The sequence below is a fragment of the Plecotus auritus genome (assembly GCF_963455305.1).
Source record: "Plecotus auritus genome assembly, chromosome: 2".
Classification (NCBI taxonomy): Eukaryota; Metazoa; Chordata; class Mammalia; order Chiroptera; family Vespertilionidae; genus Plecotus; species Plecotus auritus.
The window spans coordinates 12,385,848-12,413,427 of record NC_137771.1 but is presented as its reverse complement, the minus strand read 5'-3'; the positions used below and the strand labels follow the sequence as shown (position 1 = coordinate 12,413,427).

Here is a 27,580-nt window from a genome sequence, read left to right as displayed (position 1 = left end):
ATTTAATTCTGACAGTCAGCCTGCAAGGTAAATACTCTCCCCATTTTACCACTGATAAGGCTGAGGCTCAGAGAGGCTGAATGAGTTGCTCAGTGTCACCCAGGAGGTAAGGAAACAGAGACAGTCCTCTCACCTGGGCCTTCTAACTCTGGGTCTACAGAGCAGAGGGTGAGCAAGAGAAGGAAGGAGGTGGCTGTGTGTGTGTGTGTGTGTGTGTGTGTGTGTGTGTGTGTGTGTGTGTGTCTGTTTTGGGAGGCTGCCAGAGAAAAGTGGAGAACAGGCATAGCAACTGCTCCTTTAATCATGTGCATCTCACTTGAGACTGTAGGAGCCACAAGGGAGGGAGCCCTGGACTCCAGAGCCTAGTTCGGTGCCTGTCCCAGGCAGGCGCTGAGTGAATGTCTGCAGCACGAACCTGGTTAAAGAGGACATGCTCGTGACCCTGTTTCTGGGTGAGGAGGTCTCACACCCCAGTGGCTGCCTTGCCCACAGCCCATCCTCCTCTCCCAGGTCTGACATCTTCCTACTTCCTTTTCTCCTTCTGCCAATGTGGAGAAACACCAACAAACCTCTTGTCACGACATAAGAGGGAAGCAATGACCATGCAGGGCATCCTTGTCACCCCTCCCCACCCTGAACATGTGGAGCCAACCCCAGCTGACCCCTCCAAAGTCCCTGGACCATGCCTGGGATCCCCAGGGCGAAGTGGCAGTGGCACCCCCTGTTCCCGCAGCTCCAGGAAACAGAACAATCATGCTCACTGGCGATTGCAGAGGCCACTCGTCTGGGCTCTGGATAACTCTGGGATCAGTGCCCAGCTCAGCACGGACTACAGAAGCTTTCCCACCTCAAGGTGCGCACCGCCACAAAGGTCTGGACAGATTTCTCCAGCTCCTCTGAAAAAAATTGGGCTGCCCACCCCTCTCCTATTTTTGTTGTTAATCTTCACCTCAGTGTATTTTTTTCCATTGATTTTTAGAGAGCGTGTTAGTGGGTGGAGGAGGATGAGAGAGAGATGGGGAGGATGAGAGAGAGAGATGTGAAAGAGACACATCGATTGGTGGCCTCCCCCGGGGCTGGGGATCAAACCTGCCACCTGGGTACAAGCCCTTGACTGGGGATCGAACCCGAGACTCGGGTGCGCAGGTGCACCACTGAGCCATGCCAGCCAGCCAGCCCCCCCGCCGCCCCCGCTCTCCTTTACAGTCTGCCTCCTGTCTCAGCCCCGAGGAGACAGTGTACATAACATGTTTTGATAGACACAGGAATCTTCTCAAAGATACATAGCTGACAAGAAGCCCCCTGCCCAGTGCTGTCTTTCTGCCCAATGTCCCAGAGACACTTGCATCTGAGGACCCAGGAGGAGACACACTCTGGGAGGCTGAAACAGACAGTGGGCACTCCTCCAGGGCTTGACACACGTGATCTGCAGACGAGGCACCTGCTCCTGTCTCATTCCCTGACATCCAGGGAACAGCTTCCTGGCATAGCCCTCCTACCTCCCCAACCCTGAGAGTTGGTCCCAGCTGCTAAAGGGGCCTCTTTCTGGGGTCTTCTCCTTTCCTTTAGGGTTCTGATGAGAATCTTTTCACCCCCAGCAGGCCTGGCATCAAACACAACACAGGAATGATGACAAGGCTGAAAAAGCAAATCCACTTTATTTACAAGGATCAGTTGGTGACACATAGATCTTTGGGCTTTTTGTGACCTTGTTGACAGACGCCTGGGCAAGGGGCCCACTCCCTCTGTTGGGGAAACGCACCCTCCTTCCTCACCCTGCTTTGAGAATCCAGCTGCTGGCAGGTCCCACCTGCTCTGACAAGCCTCCACTCGGGGCCATCCCACCTACATCCACTTTCTGGGTAGCCAGTGTCCCCAAACCCCTGCCAAAGGTTCTCCTTACCTCCTCTGGAGGCCCTGGCTTGGTCCTGGTTGTGGGGCACCTAGTGGGGAACCACACACATCTGTCTGCAGAGAGATGGGGTGGATGAGGAGTCCTGTGGGGATGCCAGGTGCGGGCACAGGCTTGGTGCAAACAGCGGTTACTGGCCTAATCTGTTGTTTGGGTTGGTAGAACCATCCCAGTCTTCTCCAGAGGAGGAACAGTGAAGTCCCAGAAGCTCTCCAGGGGGTAGAGAGGCCAGGCATAGGGCCTGCGAAGTTTTCCTTTTGTGTAGGCAGCAGACTCAGTTCCCATCTTGGGGCTGGCCTCAATTCCCAGAGCCACTATTCTTCCCTTACAAGAATGCCTCACCTGGGTCGTCCTCATCCCAGGGAGAAAGGCTAGACTGTCAAGGGCAGGGCCACTGCCTCCACCTGGCCAAGGTCCAAGGCCACCCTCCTGGGTTTCTGGAAACTTCTCCCCCCTTATCTTGAGAGGATTTTTTTTTTTGTCTATCAAAGAGATTGGTGTAAAGCGTAGGAGGCAATTCCACAATGGAGGGCTCCCAGAAACTCCGGATTGAGGCGGGGGGTGGGGGGGAGAGACAGGTGAACATTGGCTATTCCTCCCCCCAACTTGTCCCCAAATAATCAAGGGCATATCAGGCGTCACCCTGAGGCAGGATGAGGCGCAGAACAGACAGCGGAGACCACGAGGGAGGCAAGGGCCAGGAGCCAGGGAGGAGCCAAGCGGGTAGGGCCGGGGTTGGAGGCTGTGTCTGGCCGGCCGGGTCTGGGGCCGGGAGTCCTGCCGGGTCCGCTCTCAGCGCGCCTGGCCCGCCCGCTCCCTCAGGCCGGCCTTCCAGCGGCGGGGCTGTGCGGGCAGCGGAGGCGCTGGGGCGCCCCGCAGGCTGCACGTCCTCAGCTCCCGGGTCAGGCTGAGCACCTCGGACCGCTCGGGCTGGGGGGCTCCCTCCTGGCGCTCCTCCGTGTCCTGATCCTCCTCCTCGTCCTCCTCCTGGATACTGCTGAGGCGCGGCACCCCACGGCCGCGCTCGGCGGGTGGTGGCCGGTAGGCGCACTTGGCGTTGAGCTGCCGGCGTAGCGGCGCGCGGGGCACAGAGGCGGCGGCGCCCCCGGCGCGGAGGTGCTGCTGGCGCACGTGGCGCGCGTCGCTCTGGCGCTGCAGGCGCTTGAAGTCGCTGAAGGCCGCCAGCGCGGTCTGGCGGAGCAGGCGGGCCAGGGCGCGCGCCTTGTGCGCCCGCGCCAGCAGCACGGCGTGGCAGCGCAGCACCACGGCCTTGTGGCGCGCCTGGTGGCGGTAGACCCAGGCGAAGACGCGCGGGTGGCGCCCGTCCGCCGTGCAGTAGGTGATGCGCGGCAGCAGGTAGGTGTGCGCGGGCCGGCGGCCCCCGGATCCCCCCGTGGCGCTGCGCTCGCACGGCTGCATGCGGATGCCGTGTGGCCCCAGCGTCAGCTTCATCTTGGTGCCCCCGCCCGGCCCGCAGCGCGCCCAGATCTTGCTCACGGCGTCGTCGGTGCAGCCCTCGCCCTTGGCGTGCAGGGTGACGGCGTTGCCCAGGTACCACACGGTGTAGGTCGGGTCCTCCCTGTTCAGCTCCACTTTCTGCCTCCGGCTGCGGAACACGCGGCCCAGGCGCTCCAGCGGCCAGTCGGGCAGCAGGTCCGGGCAGGAACGTAGGAAGCTGGAGAGCAGCGACGTGTAGGTAAGCCCAGGGCTCAGGCTCTTCGCCTTGCACTTGGCCTCATCCTCCACCAGCACGAATTTGTTCCGTCTCCAGGGCAGCATCGCGGCGGCGGCCGAAGGGGCTGGGGTCGCCGGAAGCTCACAGGCGTCCTGCCCAGCGGCCGGGGTCGGGGAGGGCGCGAAGTCCCCGGCTCGGGAGTCGCAAGAAGCTGGGCGGCGCCCGAGACGGTAGGTTCCCAGAGATGGCCAGTGCCAAACAGGGCTAGCTTCGCAGATGCCCGGTGCCCAGCCGGGCTGGCAGCCGAGATGCTCGGGCGGTGGCCGAGCGTCCGGGAGCGGCTTCCCCCGGGAGTCGCTCAGCCGTCCGGGAAGCTGGGAGGGGTAGGGGCTGGGCGTGGTGGAGGCGCCCCCAGGCCTGAACAGGGTGGATCCCGCGGTCCCTGACGCCTCAGTTTGAGGTCTCCGGAGCTGGGGCTGGCGGCTGCTGCTCCGTGGGGTAGACGGAGCGCGACTGCGGTGGGGACTCCTCAGGCTCGCGGCTCCACCTCCCAGGGCTGCCTGCATCACCGGGCGGACCGCTAGCTTTCTTGTCCCCTCCCCTCGCCCTCCTCTCTCTCCACCCCCTCGCAAGCTAGCGCTGCTCCAAGCCCGAGACCCAGCACAGGCGCGCTAGAACGGATTTAATCATTATTACTGGAGCGGTGGGGGTGGGAGGGGCGGATAAGGAGTAGGAACCGCCTGCAGTGTAGGAAGGGCTTTGCCAATGCCGATTTCTCTGGCCTCACTGGTGGTCTCTAAGCTCCCAGAGCCGCATTAGCGCTCCCCCTCTTCTTTCTAGGATTCCCCCTGCCGCTCAGCACAGCGTGTCCTTACCCCCAAGTCTTAGAGTGGTTTTGGGTGGGTTCCTGATGGGGCGGCCTGGCTCGCTTTGCCTCCTGTCTGCACAGCAGAAAGCCAGCTGAGGTGGCCTGAGCAGTGCAGTGGAAAAGTACTGTCGCCTGGTGAAGCTCTCTCCCAGGTTCTTCCAAGGTCGTGGGCCAGGCGCTTCGTCTGAGCTGGGAGGCCCAGTCGCTGCTCCAGTGGCTGCTAGTGCCCCTCGCTTGGCAGGAAGCAGGGAGGGTATCCTTTGAGGGTGGAGGAAACTTCCAGAGCATTTTGGGGGCCTGGGGGCACAGCAGATGAAAAGCTCCTTCTTTCTGGCCAAAGGACCGCCTCTGGATTCTGCAGAGGATTAAAAAGAGAAAACTGACTTCCGGTGACTTCGTCCAGCATTGCCCAGCACCCCTGAGGGTTTGCATTGGCTATCCCATTTGACCCTCAGGACAGCCCAGGTCAATTAAGTGACTTGCCCAAGGTCACAAGGCTGCTAGGAGGTGGAACTAGGGCTCACTCAGGCTTGAGTGGCCCATGAGCGGGCCCTCACTCTTCTGCATCCACATGCTGCATGTGGATGGGGCATTTTCCATCCTCCCCCCGGGACCCTCCAGTGGGGCTCTTTCTAGGGGGGTGGATTCTAATGTGCTGGGAAAGAGACGGTTGTCCCTGAGTGTGAGGTCACGCCTCCCCTTTCAGGATTTGTTAAGACACAAGCTCCCTAGACTCCCAGGTCTGCTCTGATGGGGGCCCAGGAGCTACCACAGGAAGCTCTCACCTGAGCCCTTTCCTGGGCTTCAGAACAGGTCATCTGGGGAGTCCTCCAGGTCAGACATGAGCCTAGACTTTTGGGCCTGGCCAGACCGAAGCAAGTCCTCTGAGAGCAGGGCCGTGATGTGCTTCCCAGTGGGGGGCAACATTCAGGGTAGAGGGCAGGAGTAGTGAGTGGCTGAGTTCAGAATCCTTAGGGGAATAAAAGCAAAAAATCCACAACAAGGCTGCATTTCTGCATGCTCCTAAAATGACATGCAAATAAAGAACAAGAAATTACTTAGAATTTCAGAATCTTAGCTTTGGAGGGGCCTCATAGATTTCTGGCCCACTGAAGCCTTACTTTATTTTATTTTATTTACAATGTGGAAATGTCTTTACTGCCTTTGGCTGATAATAAAAGTAATCCGTGCTTGTGGTAAAAATTGCACCGGAAGGACATAGAAGTCTCTTTCTGTTCTCACCCCGGAGATGTAGACGTGACCTCATTTCCCCACAAGAGAACAGGCTCTGAGAAGCCCAGGGATCATTTGAGTGCTTTTCATGGTGCCAGATTAGCCCCTGGGATCTAATGAAGACATTAACTCACCCAGCCCCCTTTTTCGAATGGACTTTGGTGGTTTCTGACCTGAGGGACATTAAAAAATCCTGCTGTCTCCTGCCGTGGGTCTCCTAAGTAAACCCTCTGGACCTTACTGCCTTGGGGCTCCGCTCCCCCAAAATGGCAGGGGCCTGGTGGGAGTGGCCAACAGCAAAGTCTCAATTTGCAAGGCTGAGATGCCTCCCAGCCTTTGTCCAAGGCTAGCCTCCTGATGTTGCTGGGGTTAACACATAAAGACACAGGACACCAGTTAAATTTGTTTCAGATAAACAACAATTGTTAGTATGAGTATATCTCTGGTATTGCACGAATTCTACCTGGTAACGAAGCCTTCTGCCTACCAGAGAATAAGAAAGAGCAAAAAGCCACAGACAGGTGGTTTGCTCACCTAGACCTGGTTCTGTGCTGTTCCCATTGCTTTTGGAAAATCCTCTCTGGGGGGTGAGGACCCAGGACCGTGTGAGATCGCAGTGTACAATAGTCTGTTTTTATGTTAAGTCCTTGGACCTCAGAGCAGTATTTGACATTGTTAGCCCTTGTTAACCAATCACCTGGGCTTCCTTGGCAGGGATTTCTATTCTCCCTCCCACCCCAGGACCACTCCTCCCTTCAGAGGCGCCTCCATACATCCCCAGGCGTGGCCTTCTGTTCTTCTTCCTCCAAACTTGTTTCTTTAGACTCTAAAGTTTAGAGGACTCAACTGCTCTCCCAGCTTCCATCGTCCTATTTCCTTAGTGGGCACACTTCAAGGCCCAACTTTGAATAGTTACATAGTCATAATCATTAAACACTGAATAATGACGCCACAACAACAAAATATTCTAACTAAACTGGGAGGGAGGATGCAAAATGTGTTTGATGGGAGTAGATAAAAGGGCATTAAATCTTCATCTTCCATAGCAGGGAGGCAATAGGTCATGTCTTAAAAAGTGGGAAATTTGAATTAGAAGTGTTATTTAAGAACACAAATGACAGAACTGCCATCTAAAATGTGTAAAAGAATTGTCTTTGGAAATGAGAATTGAGACTGGAGAAGGGTGGGGCAGGGGATTAATGTATTTTATTTATTTATTTTTAAAAAATATTTTTATTGATTTCAGAGAGGAAGGGAGAGGGTGAGAGAGATAGAAACATCAATGATGAGAGGGAATCATTGATCGGCTGCCTCCTACACACCCTTTACTGGGGATCGAGACCAAACCCGGGCATGTGCCCTTGACGGGTATTGAACCTGGGACCCTTCAGTCCGCAGGCTGACACTCTATCCACTGAGCCAAACCAGCTAGGGTGGATTAATATATTTTAAATTGTGTCTCCTATAAACCAACTGTGTGGCTTTTTAAACTAATACAAAGAAATCAAAATAAAATTGAAAAAAGGAAAAAATTCCACTGCATGCCAATCTATGAAGTAGTGATGACTGATGCAAAGTTGGGAGTTTTTTTTCATGGGCAACTTTTTTACTTTTGCACAAGTATGTAATCAAAGAAACCAAAAGCTTCCTTGCATACCTATCTCTAATTCATTTCCCAACTGTCAGCCTGGTCGAACACCCTGGGTGATCTTTAGGTCTCCGTGTTTCTTAGAGACGCACCCCTCTTGGAGGCCTCCTCTCTGGCTGCGATCTGGACTACCCTATAGACCTGTGTGGCTAGTGTCCTGGGACTTCGCTCTGCTACCATCCTAGGAATTTCCTCTGCCTTTTTCCTGGGCTGGATCCAGTTTCCTGGATCCCTTGCCCCACCCCCTCCACCCCGCCCTGATTTATTTCCTTGTTTTGGCAGAGCATATAGTCCAGTAGCTTTGACGGATGGTTCTGCTGGGTGTAGAATTCTGGATTGGAAATAAATTTCCTTCAGATTTCTGAGGACATGATTCACTGCTGCTGTTGAAAAGTCAAATGACATTCAGACACCTAATCATGTATGTGAGAGCCAGTTTTTCTCTCTGGCAGTTTCTAGAATTTTTCTAGAGGTCTAAAGTTTCATAATCATGTGCATATACTCTGAGCACTTGTGGGTCATTTAGTCTGTAAATCAATATCTTTTAATCTGGAAATCAATTTTGGGGACATTTCTTTGGGCTAATTTCCTCCTCTCTGTTTTCTGGATTTGTTTATTTTCTAATTTAGTTGGATATTGGGCCTCTTGGATTGATACTCTAATTTTTCAAAATGTTCTTTCCAATTTTTCATTTAAAAAATGTTTGTTCTATTTTCTGGGCCATTACCTCAACTTAACCTTCCAACTTTTCTATTAGATTTTTTCATATATCTTCTCATAATTTTTCACTTCTAAGAGCAATTTCTTGTTCTTTTTTTATAGCATCTTATTCTTGTTCATGGACATAATATTATCTCTAAGAATGTTTCTTATAATTGCTTTGATTGTAATTGTGATAAAATACACACATAAAGTTTACCACCTTAATTATTCTTAAGTGTATTCTTAAGTTCATGTTAAGTATATTCAATTGTTGTACAACCCATCTTCCGAACTTTTTCTCTTGTAAAATCAAAATTCTGCATCCATTAAACAATAACTCCCAATTTCTCCCTGTTCCTTGTTCCTGGCAACCACTATTCAACCCTCTGTCTCTATGAATTTAACACACTGTAGATACCTCATATAAGTGGGATCATAGAGTATTTGTCCTTTTATGACTGGCTTATTTCACTATGACTGGCATAATGTCCTCAATGTTTCTCCATGTTGTAGCATATGTCAGAATTTCCTTCCTTTTTAAGGACGAATAATATTCCATTGTATGTATATAACACATTTTGTTTATCCACTCAGCCGTTGATGGACACTTGGGCTGCTTCCACCTTTTGGCTATTGTGAATAATGCTGCAATGACTCGGATTTCAATTGTTTTTTTGAGATGTAACCAGAAGTGGAATTACTGGATCATATGGTAATTCTATTTTATATTTTTTGAGGAGCCACCATACTGTTTTTCATAGCTGCTGCATTATTTTACATTGCACAAGAGTTCCCATTTCCATATACCCTTGCCAGCACTTGTTATTTTGTTGTTGTTTTTTTATAGTAACTATCCTGAGGGTTGTGATTGTGGTTTTGATTTGCATTTCCCTAATTAGTGATGTTACACATTTTTTTTACAAATATACAGTTTTTTAAAGTGGTTTCAGGGAGGGAGATAGAAACACCAATGATGAGAGAGAATCATGGGTCTGCCGACTCCTGCACGCCCCTCACTGGGGATCAAGCCTACAACCCGGGCATGTGCCCTGACTGGGAATCGAACCGTGACCTCCTGGTTCATAGGTTGATGCTGAACCACTGAGCCAGGCCTGCCGGTCTGTTGCACATTTTTTTAATGTGCTTGTTGGCTATTTGTTTATCTCCTTTAGAAAGAAGGGCCATTTAAGTCCTTTCCCATTTTTAGATTGGGCTATTTCTTTTTTGTTGTCGTTGAATTCTAAGAGTTCTTTATATATTCTGAATATTAACCATTTATCAGATTTATGATTTGCAAGTATTTTGTCCTATTTCTTACGTTGCCTTTTTTATTCTGTTGATTGTGTCCTTTGATGCACAGAAGTTTTCAATTTTTAAAAAATTTTTATTGTTTAAAGTATTACAAATAGTAGTACATATGTCTCCTTTTTTCCCCCATTGACCTTCCCCCAGCCTCCCCTACCCCCTGTCACATGCCCTCATCCCCCCCCCCCCAGTGTCTTGTGTCCATTGGTTGTGCTTATATACATGCATACAAGTCCTTCGGTTGATCTCTTTCCCCCCCTCCCCAACACTCCCCAGCCTTCCTGCTGTAATTTGATAGTCTGTTCGATGCTTCTCTGCTTCTGTATCCATCTTTTTACTCATCAGGTTATAATGTTCTTTATTTTCCATAAATGAGTGAGATCATGTGGTATTTTTATTTCATTGGCTGGCTTATTTCACTTAGCATAATGCTCTCCAGTTCCATCCATGCTGCTGCCAATGGTAAGAATTCCTTCTTTTTTATAGCAGCGTAGTAGTCCATTGTGTAGATGTACCATAGAAGTTTTCAATTTTGATGTGGTCCAATTATCTATTTCTAATTTTGTTGTCTGCATTTGAATCAAATTCAAGAAATCCCTACCAAATCCAATGTCATGAAGATTTCTCCCATATTTTATTCCCTAAGCATTTATAGTTTTGGGACTTACTTTTATGTTTCTGATCCATTTTGGGTTAATTTTGGTACATGGGGTAAGGTAAAGGTACACCATCATTCTTTTGTATGTGACCCTGTATTTGTTGAAAAGACAGTCTCTTCTCTAAAGAGTGGTTTTGGCACCCTTGTCAAAAATCACTTACCTTAGCTAGTTTTGCTCAGTGGATAGAGCGTTGGCCTGTGGACCAAAGGGTCCTGGGTTTGATTTCGGTCAAGGGCATGTACCTTGGTTGCAGGCTCCTCCCTGCCCCAACCATGGTCAGGGTGTGTGCAGGAGGCAACCAATTGATGTGTTTTTCTCACATCGATGTTTCTCTCTATCTTTCCCTTTCTCTTCCTCTCTCTCTGAAAGGTCAATTAAAAAATATCCTCTGGTGAGAATTAACAACAACAAAAAAATCATCTGATCATATATGCAAGCACATGTTTCTGTCTCTATTCTATCCCATTGGTTTGTATGTCTTTTTATGTCACTAGCACACTGTTTTGATTATTGTAGCTTTGTATTAAGTTTTGAAACCAGGAAGTATGAGAACACCATCTTTGTTCTTTTTCAAGATTATTTTGGCTATTCAGGGTCCCTTTAGATGCCATCGAATTTTAGGATGGATTTTTCTATTTGTGCAAAAAATGCCTTGAAATTTGGACAGGATTGCATTAAATCTGTAGGTGACTTTGGGTAGTACTGACAACTTAAGAAAATGAAGTCTTCCAATCCATGAACACAGATGTCTTGCCGTCTGTTTGTGGCTTCTTTAATTTCTTTCAGCAACATTGTGTAGTTTTCAGTGTATAAATCTTTTGCCTAGACTGCAACTCGTGGGAGACCCTATGCTGCTCCCAAATTCCCGAATTTCCAAAACTGTGAGATAATAAATATTTATTGTTGTCTTAAGTCACAAAGCTTTAGGAGAATTTGTATTAGGTAACTAATACGGTCTCTAATCTGTCACCCTGACCCCCAAAGCTCTGTATGACCAGCCCCCAGTGCTAGCCTCCTTCCAGGTCCTCTAACTACTGAGCACCTTCCCGCCTCAGGTCCTTTGCACATGCTGTTCCCTCTTGTCCCCACCCTTCCTCTTCCAGCCTACTCATCTTTCAGGCTAATGCTTAAATGACCCTGCTCCAGGGAAATAGTTCCCTGACCTCTCCTGGCTTCCCTGGGTTCTCCCCTTCACAGCAGTGATCAGAAGTTAATTCCTACGTATTTTATTCTTTTGATGCTATTGTAAATGAAATTGTTTTCTTTGTGGAATTTTAAGCTATAGTTGTCTTTAAAAACCCTCTTAAGTTTTATGCATTCCTTGGCTCCTTGAGTTCCTTCTTCTTGTTTTTAATTTTTTTAAATAAGTAATTTTAAAAAATGTGGATTTTGAGTTTCATGTGTACAATTTTCCCCTGACATCTGGTAATCATTGTGTCTGAGAGGCACAAGAGCTGATTGGGGGGTGAATGGGACTTGCTATGTGGGGATCTCATTAGTTATCTCATGTAACTTAATCCTGACAAAGACTCTCCTTGATCAGATTTTAGCCAGGCTTCTCTGAACTAATCGCACCCCAGCCAGTCCTGCATTGCCCAGTTTTAGCAATAATCTTGTTAAGTCAGTTTAGCTCCCAACCCTGATTAAACTCTTCACCCCTCCTGCCCTCCTCCCCCTGACATCTGATCATCCTGGCCTGCCTTCAGCAGGACTCCTGTCAAGTCAGAATCCCTCCTCCCCCTGATGTTTCCACTTAGTGTTTTTCCACACTGACTCCCACCTGCGCCTGGGCTGTAAATCCCTACTTGAGCCTGCTGTATTCAGAACTGAGCCCTGTTCTATTTTTTTTTAAATGCATTTTTATTATTTTCAGAAGGGCAGGGAAAGAGAGATCGAACCGGCAACCCGGGCATGTGCCCTGATGGAGAGTGGAACGCCCAACCACGGTGTCACGCCAAATGAGGTCTTTCCCCGCCTATTGTCATAGTTTCTGGTTAAATGTGCTTTTACCACTTTACCTACTGTTCTGCTCTGATTTTTCTTTAACGACCCTCAAATGTCTGTAGGTATTTTCTTTCGGCCTGGCCAGTGTCTCCAGAGAGAACTGCTAGAGCCTTCTGCCCATGGGGCCAGGGCCCTGCAAACCTGGAGTGGATGGAGCCGGGACCTCCTGCCTCACTGATGGGTGCGCAGGCTGCCAGTCAAACCGCGCTCAACATGGTGCCTCCCTCCCCTTCCGCTGTGCCTGGGGTCCTCAGTCCAGAGGTATTTTGGGTCCATTTCCCCAGAGAGCAAAGCTTGGGTCTTTTGATGCAAGGGGCGGGGAGGGTACCTGGGGTCTCACTGCTAGCTTTCATCCGATCCTTGCACCCTTACAACCAGAGCTGCCTGGTGCCTGGAACCCTGGGTTCCCCGGGGCTTCCAGCATTGTGCTGTGGTTTGATTCTTGTTGGGTTTCCATCTTTTCTACTCTACTGAGCTTGTCACCCCTTGATCATGTGCCTTTCATCCTCCAAAATGTTGACACATCTCGGCTGCTGTCATCACCTCTTTCTTTTCCCTGTCATTTATGCCACTTTTATTCCTTTATTATCATTTTAGTGAGGCTTGGGGAAGAAATGCAGAGTTGGTCTTAATTTCCCATGTCTAACCGGAATCTCTCCTCAGTGCTTTTCTGATGCTTGATAATTGTGCTCAAGATTCATATATCGCAGTCACGTGGTCTCATGATCATTTCCTGGGAATGTAAAGGTACCTCGGTGCATATCAATTGATTAATTAATGCATGTTTTTAATGCATTTATGCAGTAATTTTGTTCTGCCAAATGAAGTTGGACTAATCTGCAATAGTCCCTTTGGGTTTGAACAGTCTGCCATCCTAGGGACCATTTTAGTAAGTGGGTACGGAGTTCAAGACCAGACCCAGTGACCCTCACCCCCTGGTGTTCATGCCTGTGAGCAGTGCCCTCCCACCCTGAATAGTGCCGACCTAAGTAATGGATAAGATACTGTGAACACGAGGTTGTGTGAGTTGTGAGGCTAGGCCATGCAGGACACTGTGGCTTCTGCCTTGGTCTCTCTTGGGTCATTCGCTATGGGGAACCAGCTACCATATCATGAGGACACTCAGCAGCCCAATGGAGATGTCCGCGTGTCAGGGGACGGAGGCCTCCCACCAACAGCCAGCACCAGGCTATCATGCACGTGAGGGAGGCTTCTTGCAAGTGGACTCTCCAGCCCAGATTCACCTATTGAAGCCTTTACATGACCACGGCCCCAGCGTATACCTAGACTGCAACCTCGTGGGAGACCCTAAGCTGCTCCCCAATTCCCGACTTACCGAAACTGTGAGATAATAAATATTTATTGTTGTCTTGCCGAAACCGGTTTGGCTCAGTGGATAGAGCGTCGGCCTGCGGACTGAAAGGTCCCAGGTTCGATTCCGGTCAGGGGCACGTACCTTGGTTGCGGGCACATCCCCAGTGGGAGGTGTGCAGGAGGCAGCTGATCGATGTTTCTCTCTCATCGATGTTTCTAACTCTCTATCCCTCTCCCTTCATCTCTGTAAAATATCAATAAAATATATTAAAAAAATATTTATTGTTGTCTTAAGTCACAAAGCTTTAGGAGAATTTGTATTAGGTAACTAATACGGTCTCTAATCTGTCACCCTGACCCCCAAAGCTCTGTATGACCAGCCCCCAGTGCTAGCCTCCTTCCAGGTCCTCTAACTACTGAGCACCTTCCCGCCTCAGGTCCTTTGCACATGCTGTTCCCTCTTGTCCCCACCTTTCCTCTTCCAGCCTACTCATCTTTCAGGCTAATGCTTAAATGACCCTGCTCTAGGGAAATAGTTCCCTGACCTCTCCTGGCTTCCCTGGGTTCTGGCCTTCACAGCAGTGATCAGAATTGTAACCAATTCATTATTTGTGTAACCCTTTCCTTAATGCCTGTCTCCTCTTCTCCTAAGACTGCGAGCACTCTGAGGGAGGGGTTGCATCTATCTTTTACACTGTCGACTCCACGTGCCCTGGACAACATCTGGAACTTAGTAGGTGTGTAGCTGAATGAGGTGTGTCCCCACCATCTGACTCCATCTTCATCCTTTCCGCTGCAGGAAAGACAGCTCAGAGCAAATCCCTGATTGAGGGCAGGTCAGTACATTATTCTTAAAGGACAGCACATACACATGTATTTTTATATATTTTTTAAAGTCACACTTCCGACAGTGACTCATTTTGTGACCTTGGGCTGCCTGCCTTTCCTTTCTGAAAAATATAGATAGCAATTGGTATGATGCTTCTCTTGAAGGCTGGGAACTGTTTCTTTTAGAGAGATTTTGGCAAGGTTTTCAATGCTCTTAAAGTACCATTTTCTTAATCCCCAGGTGGTTGTAAGTGATTATATAGGTGATGAATAGAAATGAACTATGATTGATCGTGTGGCTATATCTCAGTTATAGGTGTGTGCGTATGCCTTTTGGTGCTCGATTGGTATACTTTGTGTGTGCATATTTTTAAAAGAAGAGTCTCTGCTTTAGAATGCTCATGAACATCCAAAAATTCTGCTGCAGATTTGTTTGAAGCTGTATTTCTTTCTAATTCACTTGGCTCTGTTCATTTCTAACAATAACAAACCGATATTTACTTAAAGCTTGCTATGTGCCAGGCATTATGCAAAACCTCTTCCTTTCTCGTAGCCAGTCCTCACAATTACCTTTGCAAAGAAGGAACTATTAATTCTTATTTTACAGATGGGGGAACTGAGATGAGGCTCAGAGAGGTTAAATGACTTCCTAAGGCCACACAGCTAGTAACTCGCAGAGCAGTCACTAAAGTCAGTTTGGCATGTTCTTAACTGCTGGAAAAATTGTGTATTCATGACTAAGGAATAAAGAAGAAGAGGAATGTGACAAAAACGACGATTCATTCTGAAGTATATTAAGCATCAAGGAGCCTTCAGAATAGCATCAGTCTACCATCAGATGAGCAGTTACTGAGTGGTATGACTGCAGGAGCTGAGCAAAGGTGATGGATGGAGATGTTCCTTTCAGTGCGCCTGTATTTGAGAGATAAGCTCTTGGGGCATCCATCAAATCACAGTGTAGCTCAGAGCCAAACCCTGTTCGCATAACAAGCAGAACAGGCTAACCTGAGGCCAGCGCTAGGATCCGCTGGGTCTCAGAATGGGATAGGTAAGAGGAGACAGCGGCAGCCCACCAGGCCGTGAGCCAGAGCAGCTGGGATCGGAGACAGGCCAGAGGAGGGGTTTCCAGGTGGGCTCCCTTTCGTACTGACTCTGATGTCCACATGAGTCCCTTTACTCGAGTCCCTAATGTAACCACGTATGGTTACTCTTCATTCACTCAGTCAGCCATTCAACAAATGATTTCTGAACACTTGATCTGTGGCAGGCACAGCGCACAGAGGAGATGGAGGCAAATGTGGCCCCGCTCCTCTGGGGCCTCAGTTTCTCTTCCTGGGACGACGGCTTGAGTGTCTTCGTGGCACGGTGGCTGATTTTCCCCAGAGTGAACGAGCCAAGAGGCCAGAATGGAAGCTGCGAAGCCTTTTATGCTTTGTCCCAGAGTCATGGAGTGTTTCTCTGCCACATTGTATTGGTCACGCAGGGCCAGCCCCGATCCAGTGTGCGTGGGAGGGTGTGCGTGCTTGGCGATGGGGTCATTGGGAGGCATTGGGAGGCTGGATAAAAAGGGGTTAAATGGTGTCCCTTCCATGCAGTGTTTTCCTGCAGCCCTCTCAAGAGACGGCTGGTCCCCATCCCACACCCCTCAAACCACTGGGCCTGCAGGGGGGCAGGCGTCCTTGTTGTTCTCCTTTGTTGCTCACAAATCAAAATCCCCTTTTCCTCCTAGATCTCCCTGGTCCTCCGAGGATCCTGTCCTCCACGCCATCTCAGCACGCATCCCCACTCTCATATCCTTGACCCAGCTATTACCAATAACTGCAGCCCTTTGTAATGTCAGTTTAAAGCATCCCACAGTATAAGAATTTTCCTTCTGGTGTTCCATCTCCAACAACTCTTTGATTCCACCTGGTCCTCCAGTTCACTGATCTGACTACCTTTTCATCCTTCTCAGAGCTCATTTCCCTCCTCGCGCTCCTTCAATCCATGACTTCCTCACGCATTCCTGTGATAGTTTCCTACTGCTGCCATAACAAATGGACACAAGCTTAATTATTCTCTCACAGTCCTGCAGGTCAGAGTCTGTAGTGGGACCCACTGGGCTGACATCAAGCTGTCTGTAGGACCATGTCCCTTCTGCTCAAGGGGGAGATCTGTGTCCTTGCTTTTCCGGCTCCTAGAGGTCACCCATGTCCCTTAGCTCATAGACTCTTCCTCCCTCTTCAAGTCAGCAACACTGGGCTGAGTCTTTCTGATGCTGCCCCTTCTCTGCTTCTGTCTCTACTGCCTTTCTCTCTCTTATAAGGACCTCTGGGGTGACATTGACCTACCTGGACAATACAGGATAATCTCCCCATTTCATGGTTAACTGATTACCAACCTTCATTCTATCAGCAACCTTAATTCTAATTCCAGCTGTCCACCTACTCTACATCTGCACCCGTGCCGCTCAGCCTGGCTGGAGAAAGACAGAAATCACAGGCCACACTACATTGACAGCCAGGCGTCTTCAGTAAACTCTTACACTGCCAGCAAGTCGACTATACTTCCCCAGTCCATTCACTCTCCCTCTTTCCTACATGATGATTTCACACCTCCTCCTCTCTCTTCAGACCTCCGTGCCTCTTTCCTCGTTCTTGTTCTCAGCGAGGCTCTTGCTTCCTACTTTTCCAAGGAAATTGAGACAACAGGAGAGAACTTCCCCAGACTCAGCAGCGCAGCCAACCGCCCACCTGCGTCTGTGCTCATACATGGCATCCCTTGCGCTGCGTGGATGAAATGCCTGGAGCCACCCCTCCACTGGTCCCTGGTCACTCCCTCAAGGTCTCGCTCCAGAGAGCTCCTGCACTTTCTTCTGTGTTATCTGTTCCCCCCTCCCCTCTTTTGGATCATCAGCATACAAACACGCTGTAATTTCTTTCATCATATAAGACAAATACAAACACAAACAAAATAACACTCTCTTGATCTTACACCCTCTCTTCAGCCGATGCTTATTTCTCTGCCTTTCTTTATAGTAAACCTTGAAAAGTGTTCTCTGCCTCTTGGGTCCAATTCCTTCTCTCTTCCACCACACTTCTCAAGGTCACTGATGACCTCCAAGGTGCTAAATCCCATAGCAGATGCTCACCTTCCTGAGCTCCAACCAGCATTTGGTACAACTGACCACCCTTTCCTTCTTAACACACTTCCTTCACACCCTCACTTGGTGTCCTTCTCGCTCAATGACCACTCACCTAAGCTCCTTTGGTGAGTTCTCCTTATCTCCTTGACCTTGACATGTTGGTGTGCCCCATATCCTCTTAGTGATCTCATCCATGCTTTTTATTATTATTATTATTATTGATTTCAGAGAGGAAGGGAGAGGGAGAGAGAGACATAGAAACATCAATGATGAGAGAGAATCATTGATTGGCTGCTTCCTGCACGCCCCCTACTGGGGATCGATTACGCAACCCAGGCATGTGCCCTTGACTGGAATCGAACCTGGGACCCTTCACTCCACAGGCGGATGCTCTATCCACTGAGCCAAACCAGCTAGGGCTCATCCATGCTTTTAGCTTGAAATACCATCTTAGAAGCTAACAACCTCCCAATTCTATCTGCAGATGATCTCTCCTCTGAACTCCAGACTCTTTCCTACCCTCCACTTGGAGGTCAAATAAACTTCTCAAAATTAAAATGACCAAACCAGGATGGCCAGAGCAGCCTCCCAGTTGCTCAGGCCAAGAACTTTAGCATTCATCTTAACTCCTCTATTTTCCTCACACCCTTAACCAATCTGAACCCATTCACATCAGCTCCGTCTGTGAGTATATCCAGGATCTGTCCCCTTCTCACCAAGTTCATGGCTCCCACCCTGGTCCAATCACTTTCACCTGAACTGAGGCAGCAGCCTCCTCACTGCTCTTCCCACCTATGCCCTGGGCCCTACTCAGTCTGTTCTCATCACAGGCCCCTTTTAGAAGCTAAGTCCAATCATGTCCCTCCCATACTCAAAACCCTTCTGTGGCTCCTGTCTGTTCAGGCTGCTATGACAAAATGCTGTAGACTGGGTGGCTTATAAGTAACAAAAATTGATTTCTCACAGTTCTGGAGGCTGGGAAGCATAGGCAGGTTCGGGGTCTGGTGAGAACCTGCTTCCTGGTTCATAAATGGTCATCTCACCGTGTCCTCACATGGCAGAAGGAGCGAGGGAGCTCTCTGTGGTCTCTTTTATAAGGAGCACTCATCTTATTCATAGGGCTCACTCCCGTGACTTAATCACCCACAAGGGCCTCACGTGACTTTTTTGGGGGGACACACACATTCAGCCTGTAGCATTCCCCATGGCCTACCAGGCCTCAGATGAGCTGCTCCTTGCCTGGCTGACCTCATCCCTTATTATTCTCATCCCCTATTGATGTGATCATTCCACACTGGCCTCCTTGATGTTCCCCTAACAGGCCAGGCCCCCACCCACCCGAGAGTCCTCACACTGGCTGTTCCCTCAGCCAGGAATGTTCTTCAGACACCAACAGGTCTCCTCATCACTTTCTTCACATCTTGCTGAAAAAAAAAAAATATGCCGCCTTCTCAGAGCAGTGTGCTAACCACCCCATTTAAAAGGGCCACCTCCACTCCCTTGTACCAGCTCTCTCTGCTCTCATTCTCTGCTGTATTTTTTTCCATTGACACTTGTCACCCTCTGTATTAATTTCCCAGTGTCACTGTAACAAATGATCGCAAACAGTGGCCTAAAACAACACACATTTCTTATCTTAAAATCCTGGAGGTCAGAAGTCTAAAATAGGTCCACAGGGCTGCCTCCTTGGCAAAGGCTCCAGGGGAGAAGCTGTTTCCTTGCCTTCTCCACCTTCTAGAGGCTAAATTCCTAGGCTCGGGCCCTCTTCCTACATCTTTAATGCCAACAGGGGAGCATCTTCTCTGTTTGCCATGGAAGGAGACATATTCACATAATTCACAGGGATTCGGAAGTGAACATCCACCTACCAAATCTTCCGATAAACCATATTTTCCTTGTTTGTTTGCTCATCATCTGCCTTTTTGAGGGCAGGATTTAGACTCCCCCTGGAGGATTCTTATCTGTGTCCCCAGTGGCTATAACTATTCATGGTGAGTAGGAGAGGCTCAGTAAAAACAGCTGACCCGTGAACAACATGGGTGTGAGGAATGCCAACCCTCCGTGCAGGTGAAAATCCATATACAACTGAGGTTGGCCCCCCACAGTGTGGATTCCCAACTGAAGATGGAAAATACTGTTTTCGATTGATTGACTCCTCTGATGTGAGACCTGGGGATACAGAGGGCCAAAAAAAAAAAAAAAATCCGTGTTAAGTGGATCTGCCCAGTTCAAACTCATGTTGTTCAAGGGTCAACTATATATTTTTTGAATGAATGGGCTCTGGCTGTGTTTGTCTGTTCTCAAGCTATGTGGCACCAGCAACAGTGACTGGCACCAGGCACCAGCACCTATGTGGCAGGCAGTGTCGACAGTGCCTGGGGTGGCTTTGAGGAGGACATTGGGCAGCCCTTCACCCCAGGGAGGCAGATGGGACCTGAACTCCCTTCCCATCAACCATTTTTTCCCCCCCAACCATTTTTTTTAAGGGGCCATGCTAATCTTCTCTGTATCGTTCCAATTTTAGTATATGTGCTGCCGAAGCGAGCACCCAACCATTTTTTTTCAAGGCCGCTTCAGTGCAATTTGATTGAATTCTTTGATGTTTATTGAGTTCGGAGGTGGAAGGCTTGGTCCCGCCCTGCCACTCCAGGAGATGTCTAGATTCCCTCAGATTTAAGCCAAAGATTCATCTTCAGTCTGGCAAACAGTATTTTGTTACCATGGCAACCGAACTTCTCAAAAAACGAATGTCAAGTAACATGAGGATCCTAGTGCTCATGGCAACCGCCATTGCTGCATATTTTTGGGAGAAAATGTGTCTGGCCTTCTTCCTGCCTGTGAGCTGGGAGGGTGAAGGTGAGGTTAGCAGCACCAGGTGTCCTCCCAGATTTGACGAGACACTGAGGTTTTGACCATAGCAGGGTCAGAAGCTGGTCCTTTCCCCCAGGTAAAAGTGGCTCTTTTCTACAAGGTCACACAACCAATGCCTTCCCCCCAAAGGCTAGAAGGAATTCTGTCTTTTCCCCCCCTCTCTTCTCTGATGCTCCAATCCCGGGAGACTTGTGTGGGTTCTACCAGGGATGTGGCCATAAACACACACACACACACACACACACACCTGTGGGCTGAGGATCTGACAGGTGTAGGCAGCACCATTCACCCACTCTTCCATGTATTTGCTCATTGATTCATTTCATGCATTCCCTTAGTAAATATTCACTAAGAGCCTGTAATGGGCCAGACCCTTTGCTGGGGACTCGGAGGCAAATAGGACATGATTCAGGATGTGATCCTGGGCTCTCCAGACTCTTACAGAGGAGGTATGTAAACACATAAATTACACTGCAGCTTGAAAGAAAGAGGCGTGGGGAAGGCACAGGAAGGAAGGGAGTGATTAACTCTGGCAGAGATGTAGGTGGGAGGTGGAAATCAAACAACCCAGCCTTGTTTTAGGTTCTTTTACAGAAAACATTGGCCAAACAACATCCATTCAAGGAAGATTTAAGAAAAGGTCTCTAGCAAGTTTCTCAAAGGAAGGTTGACTACTCCATGGCCTCAGCTGAAGATGCATATTTTCCCCATTATAATGTTTCTGAAATGAGGATGTGTCTGATGATCAATGGATATAGTTATTGACGTGTTTATTGCCTTACTCCCAATTAAATGTATGGTGTGTCTTAGAGTCAAGGGAACACGAGGTTTTCCTTTTTTTCATTCCCAATACTCGTTAGTAACTGAGCCTCAGAGAACCCTCTTGGCCTTATACCCTGCTCACCTTTCCCCCATGAACTTCAGCCTTTCTCCTTGAGGCAGGGTATGGGCCCAGTTAGCGGGATTTCAAGGCGCTTCTCTGCACGGGATGGCAACTCAGCGTTTAAGAGCACGGGTTCTAGATCCAGTCTTCCTGGGTTCCCTTCACATCCAGGCTCCATCACTTCCTCTTTGTGTGGTCCTCTCTGAGCCTCAGCATCTGCATAAATGAAACCATAATGTTACATCCCTTTAGGGGTGGTTGTCCTTCAGCTCATCCATTCAACAAACATTTATGGAGCATCACCTGTGTATCAGGCACTATTGAAGAGCTGGGGATGTGGAAGTAGATAAAACAGAAAATCTCTGCCCTTGTGAGCTTATATTCTATGGCAGACCAATTATAAACATGCAAATTATTACAACAAAGCAGGGGAGTGGGTAGGGATAGCTGGTACAGGGGAGTCAGGATTCCAGTTGAGATTAGGTACAGTTGGGAATAACTAAAAAGTCAAAAATGACTGTGGCTTAAAACGACAGAAGTTCACTTCTCTATCAAAGGCGTGGGCAGTGCTTCATAGCCACTGTGGACCCAAGCCCTGTTGATCCTGTTGCTCTGCCATCCTCACCATCTGGCTTCTACCTCATGATCCGCGATCACTGCTGGAGCTCCAGCTCTGTTGACTGAATTCCAGCCAGCAGGAAGAAAGGAGTACAGGAAGATATGCCTCTTTCCCTTTAAGAACATTCCCTGGAAGTTTGATGGGACACTTCCCTTTCCTCTCTTTGTCTAGAACTTAGTCCTATGGTCGTACCTCTGCAAGGAGAGCTTGGAAATGTAGTTTTTTTATGTGCCCAGTTGGAAAGAAGAGGTTTTATTACCAAAAGAGCATGGGTGGGACAAATATTGGGGTGTAAGTAGCTGTCTCTGCCACAGGCTATGGCAGAGATTTGATTAGATAAGGCTTACAAAGAATTTGGTACAGAAAAAGCACTCAGCAAATATTAGCTACATTTCGACACAAAGTTTTCTTCATGTGTGTGCTCTGGGAAGCTGTTGGTACAAGGCAGACATGGAGCCCATGGGGAAATGGGCCTCCAGGGTCTTCAGTGACTGACCACAGAACAGAAAGGCAGCAGATCCTTGCGGTGGGCATCACGTGGGTCTGCCTGGAAAAGAGCAGGTGTGTCAGGGATGATTGTGGAGTCCTCGAGATCCTGGGGACCATGCCCCACGTGATTTGAGCCTCGGGATCCAGCCAACCCTGAACTTTTCAGTTTTTTGAACCAACACATTCCATGTTTTGCTTAAGTGTTTTACAATCGGGCTCCTGTACCTGTCACTGAAAGAGCCCTCCTTAATGCAGTTCTGTTTTTATCTGTGTATCTGTTAGGATGCTCTTGGTGGCGGTACTTACCAAGGGCCAATTTACTGGGCTTACACATGCGATTTATCATCTCATTGACAACAAGTTCAAGACTATGTATTGGTCTTGGTGGCAGCAACATGGCTTCAACAGTTACGTCACGTCCAGATCCATTGGTTAGAGGCAGAACAGGGACTATCTCTTTCAGTTGTGCTTCTTAAAAAAAATGTTTTTTTATTGATTTTAGAGAGGAAGGGAGAGGGAGACATAGAAATATCAATGATGAGAGAGAAGCATTGATTGGCTGCCCTGACCGGGAATCAAACTGTGATCTCCTGGTTCATAGGTCAACTCTCAACCACTGAGCCAGGCCAGTTTGTGCTTCTTAAGAGACTTCCCTGAAGTTCCTCAGCAGACCTTCCCCCATAGCTCATTGGCCTGAATTGGATCACATGCTCATTCCTAAGCCAATCCCTGGCAATGGGAACAGGACCACCATGATTGGCTGGGGCTAAGGCCAAGGTCCGCCTCTCTGCAGCACAAGGTCCCACACAGGGTCCCACATTTATCTTTTCCTCTCTAGTGTCAACGGTCTGTTTTCTCTTCAAGTTCCATTCCATTGGCCTCACACAGAGATAGTTCTCTCCCATCTTCAGGAAGAATGACCTTGCACCCTTTCTAGCCACCATAATATTTTTCCCTTTCATCAGCGTTAGGTGGGCTCTTGGTTGGCAGAACTCAAAGGAAGTTACTGAGATGTGCAGAAGGGCTCCATATCCAGCTTTTTCCTCTCGATGGACCAAGGCTCAGGGGCAGACCAGAGCCAAGGAGGTGAAGTGCCAGGGGTACAAGATAGTTGACAGTAGACTCTTTGTGAGGTAGTGAGTTCTCCACCAAGGGAATTGTTTAGGCAAAGACTGATGTCCCTCTCTGAGTCAATGCAGAAGGGCTTCTCCTGTTGGGAGTCAGTTTGGAATAGGGTTGTTGATCCATTCATTCATTTAGTCAACAAATATTTATTGAGCACCTATTATATACCAGGTACTGGGCTAAATACTGAGAATGCAGCAGTTAACAAGACAGGTACAACTCCTGGGCTCATTCAAGTTGTACCTGTCTTGCTAACGGCTGCATTCTAATAGCGTAGAATTTAGCAGGGCAGAGGGAACCTAAATGAATAATTATACACATAAGTGTATAATTACATGTGTGGTAGAATGATCGCTGAAGTTGCTTCAAATAAAAGATTTATGATTCTGTATATAAAATGCTTGGCTTAGTGCCTGGCACATAATAGGTGTTCAGTAAATGTTACTATTGTTATTTCCTAACCATAGAAGCCTATGGTGATGCGTTTTTCTCCTCTGAACTTCTGTGTCTCTTATTACTCATTTGCCATTCAGCTATAGTTTTATCATGAAACTTTTATTTATCTTGTGACTACAATAAACTTAAATTACAATATTACCTACGAAATGATGTTGAGTGGGTTTAATTGGTTTAAAAACAATTGCTCAAATTCATCCATGTCTTTGCCCATGTTTTGCAAATCAAGAACACATAATAAAAGGAGAAGAATTCCTAACATACCTACCCACTTCTCAGCTTCTCTGGGCCCACAGCAGTCGGAGCAGAAACAGGGATATTACCCCCTTCTATGCCTGAGAAAACGAAAGCTCAGACCAGTCAAGGGCTTTGCCCAGTACCTGGGAGGAGTTGTAGTTTCACTTGAGTCCCAGCTGGAATACAGATGGGAAGCTGAGACTCAGGAAGGTGCTAGGACTTGTCAGAGGTCACATGGCTAAATGGCAGAGCTGATGGACTCAGGGCGCCTGACCCCCAAGCCTGTCCTGAACCATCCTTTCCCAATACCCAGGGCGCCAGGTGCCTTCCACGGACCAACAGGTGCTGTTAATAACTAAGGGGCGGGTGGGATCCTGCACATCACAGGGGTGACGGTCACAGGGCCTGCTGGCAAATAGCAGGTCTGAGGACGAACTGGGCCCCTAGATACAGCCCAGCGTGGATCCACAGTTAGCTTCAGTGCTCCCTTTAAATCTCCAGACCCTCCCTCACCCGCCATTCCTTTATCTCCCTTCTCTAGGCCACACGCGGGTCTACTCTCCCTCCCCCTTATTTTTGCCTTTGGCGTCCTGTACTCATTGCGCCTCCTTGTGGTTAATAGTATCCACTGCAGCCTTGACAGCATCTGTTCCTGGGAAAATCCGAGATTATAGAATGTGGAAATGGAAGGACCTTGGAGATTATTTTACAAATAATTTCCATTTCCCCCCAGTGGAATTCTGGCTTCCAGACCAGTTTCCCAAATTGGCTGTCATTGAGTATATCTTTGAGTAGGAGGGACACGTCAGGTTCAGGGTAGGAAATGACTCCCATCTGTTCACAGAACTCAAATCTCTTCCCTGGGGAGGAAAGTAAACTGCACCCCTCTTGCTTGCGCTAATTTCACTGGGCCTGGGACAGTAGATTCCCTGCCTCTGTCTGCTTCTTCACAAAACACTAAACATCCAGAGAGCAGAGCCTGGCTCTTTAACAACCTACTGCTACTCCCGTAGCTGGGATGCAGGAGGCCCTTGTAATTGTTGGTTATGGAGTGACTGGCATGTTCTTCCTCTTTTTTAAAATTCAAGTTTGATTAATTCAAAATATGATGTACATTCACACTCAAGAAGTACAAAAGATTAAAAGGTGGCTCTGTTCTCTAGCCACCTAATTCCCCTTTAGGGAAGCAACCAATATTTCAGCTTTTATGAATCCTTCTAGAGATATGAAACATAGTATACACTGAATGGCCAGATTATTATGATCTCTGAATGCATAATAATCTGGCCACTCAGTGTATATCCTATATAATAAAAGGCTAATATGCAAATTGTCCCCTCAACCAGGAGGTCGACCAGCAGGCAGGCTGGCCAACCACCCATGTCCCCTTCCCCTGGCCAGGCTGGCCAGACCTCACCCATGCATGAATTTATGCACCAAGCCTCTAATCTACACTTAATAACAGTGTAACATGCAAATTGACTGTACCTTCGTGACGCCCACCAGCCAATCAGGAGTGAGTATGCAAATAAACCCAACAAAGATGGTGGGTTAATTTTCATATGCAGGCGCCAAGTGGCCGGGTGGGACGCTTGCGTTGTTGCCATGGCAATGACACAGGTGTTCCACACTGCCCCAGGCGCTCCGGGCCTCTGGGCAGCATGGGAAGGCGGAAAAGTGGCTCCAGCCCGAGTGAAGGTGGTGCCCGTAGCCAGGCAAAGAAAGGCCCATTCTTGCATGAATCTTCATGCATTGGGCCTCTAGTGTGTGTGTGTGTGTGTGTGTGTGTGTGTGTGTGTGTGTGTATACACACACACAAACTCACATTGAGTGGCCAGGTTATTATGCGTTCAGAGATCATAATAATCTGGCCACTCAGTGTATTTCTCTCTTCTTTTTAAAGTAAATGGACTCATCTTCAAACAGTTTCGCAGTCTGCCTTTTAACTTTACTATGCTCATATACACATATTTAAAAATTTATGTAACCAATTCACTAGTTATAACATTGATTGTTTTCACTCTTTTGTTATTAAAAGTGATGCTGCAGTGAGTAATCTTGTAAATTGGCCATGTTCACATGTGTACCTATGTAGGAAGAATTTCTAGAAGGGGAATTGCTAGGTCAAAAAGGAGTCTATGTCCCCACACCTTTGCCAACACAATGTGTTATCAAACTTTTTGACAAGTTCCACTACAAAATTAAATATAGATCTCATTTTAAGTGTGTGTGTGTAAAAATTTATGATAATCTCTTGGGCTGAAAATCAGCAAAGGTATCTGGTGGTATTGGCAATCTGTAGATTCTAACCTCATGTTCATAGAAAGTAACTCTTGTTTGACTCCAGGAATAATTAAGGAATGGCTTAGAAAAATGTCAGGGATAGCCAGCTGCTTTATTAAAGAGATTTTACTTCTTGGGAGCAATTTACAGTCTTTAAATGCACTTTATATTCATTGAGTTGGGCCAACAGGTACATTCCTGTATTTTCAAGAACTTAAAGCATAACCCGTAGGACAAATGCTTTGTAGGTTGATGTTCTGGATAAGATTTTGGGTATCTCTTGATTATTTTAGGGAAATCACTATAGAGGTCAGAAAACAGTCTCTGTAATCTGCTTCACAACTGTGCTGTGAGGAGTAAATGGTATGATGTCTGTAAAGCTTTTTGTCATAATACTTGACATATAATAGGCGTTCAATAAATGTAGCTGTAATTATTAGTTAATAAACAATATGTTGTTATATGTAGTGATGGCAGGTTAAGGGGCTACTTTGGTGATAAAATCTGCCTTCTTGGAGTATATGGCGGGGTCTCTCTTTCCCGCATCCAGCACGGAAAGAGAGATGATCTGAGAGATGATCCTGTTCTTCGAGTAGAGGGGCTGGGGATTGAGAAATAAAAGAAAGAGACAAGATACAGAGATAGAAGGAAAAAGCTGGGACCAGGTGGGAACGCTGCCCTCTTCTGAGGGAGAGACAGTGACCCAGAGCTGATGCAACCTGTTTATTTTATACCCCCAAATACCAGGAAGTTTCACCAAAAGTCAAGACAGAGGAGATTATTTGCATTCTTGAGTAGGCTCGAGTCCTATTCATTCCTGGTGCTTGACTGGATTTACATATCAAAACCCACTTCCCAACACCTGGGCTGAAATGAAGGTCAAGCTGACAACACCCCTGCCTTTTTGGCAAAGTGTGTTCCCAGGACGTGGCTTTGCCAACGCCACTGGGTTCAGCTGACAATAATTAAAGAATGCCCATGTGCCTTCCCAGGCACTCTCTACATCTCACCCTTTTTTTTTAAGCTACTATAATGAAAGTAAAATTTAAACATCAAGAACAAAGCTCTAATATTAAAACAATTGCAAACAATGCCAATGCAAAAACCAAACTACATACATGTTATCATTTTAAAACTTGAATGTCAAGAGCAAAACTCTGGCTATTAAATAATAACAAAAAAATGCCAATGCAAAACAGCAATAAGAGAGAAATCAAAACTACAGACATGTTAACATTTTTAGCTACTAAATGAAAGAAAGTTTCTTTTGCTGCTGGTGTATATTTACTCAGAGTCCTCGGACTTGGTTGCGTAAGACTTTACAGAAGACTGGCAGCTAACCAAT

At 47.8% G+C, this 27,580-nt stretch overlaps 1 protein-coding gene across 1 annotated transcript; it reads right to left on the bottom strand.

Annotated features, from left to right (window-relative positions):
- Positions 1 to 1,639: 1,639 nt before the first annotated feature.
- On the bottom strand, positions 1,640 to 4,188 carry FAM43B (family with sequence similarity 43 member B). The gene has a single exon (XM_080652938.1). The coding sequence runs from the start codon at positions 4,151 to 4,153 to the stop codon at positions 2,705 to 2,707; it is 1,449 nt and encodes a 482-aa protein (XP_080509064.1). The 5' UTR covers positions 4,154 to 4,188; the 3' UTR covers positions 1,640 to 2,704.
- Between the last annotated feature and the right edge of the window lie 23,392 nt (positions 4,189 to 27,580).

Excerpts from the sequence above, each read along its gene's own strand:
- FAM43B (XM_080652938.1), bottom strand. The coding sequence starts at position 4,153 with ATGCAGGCAGCCCTGGGAGGTGGAGCCGCGAGCCTGAGGAGTCCCCAC.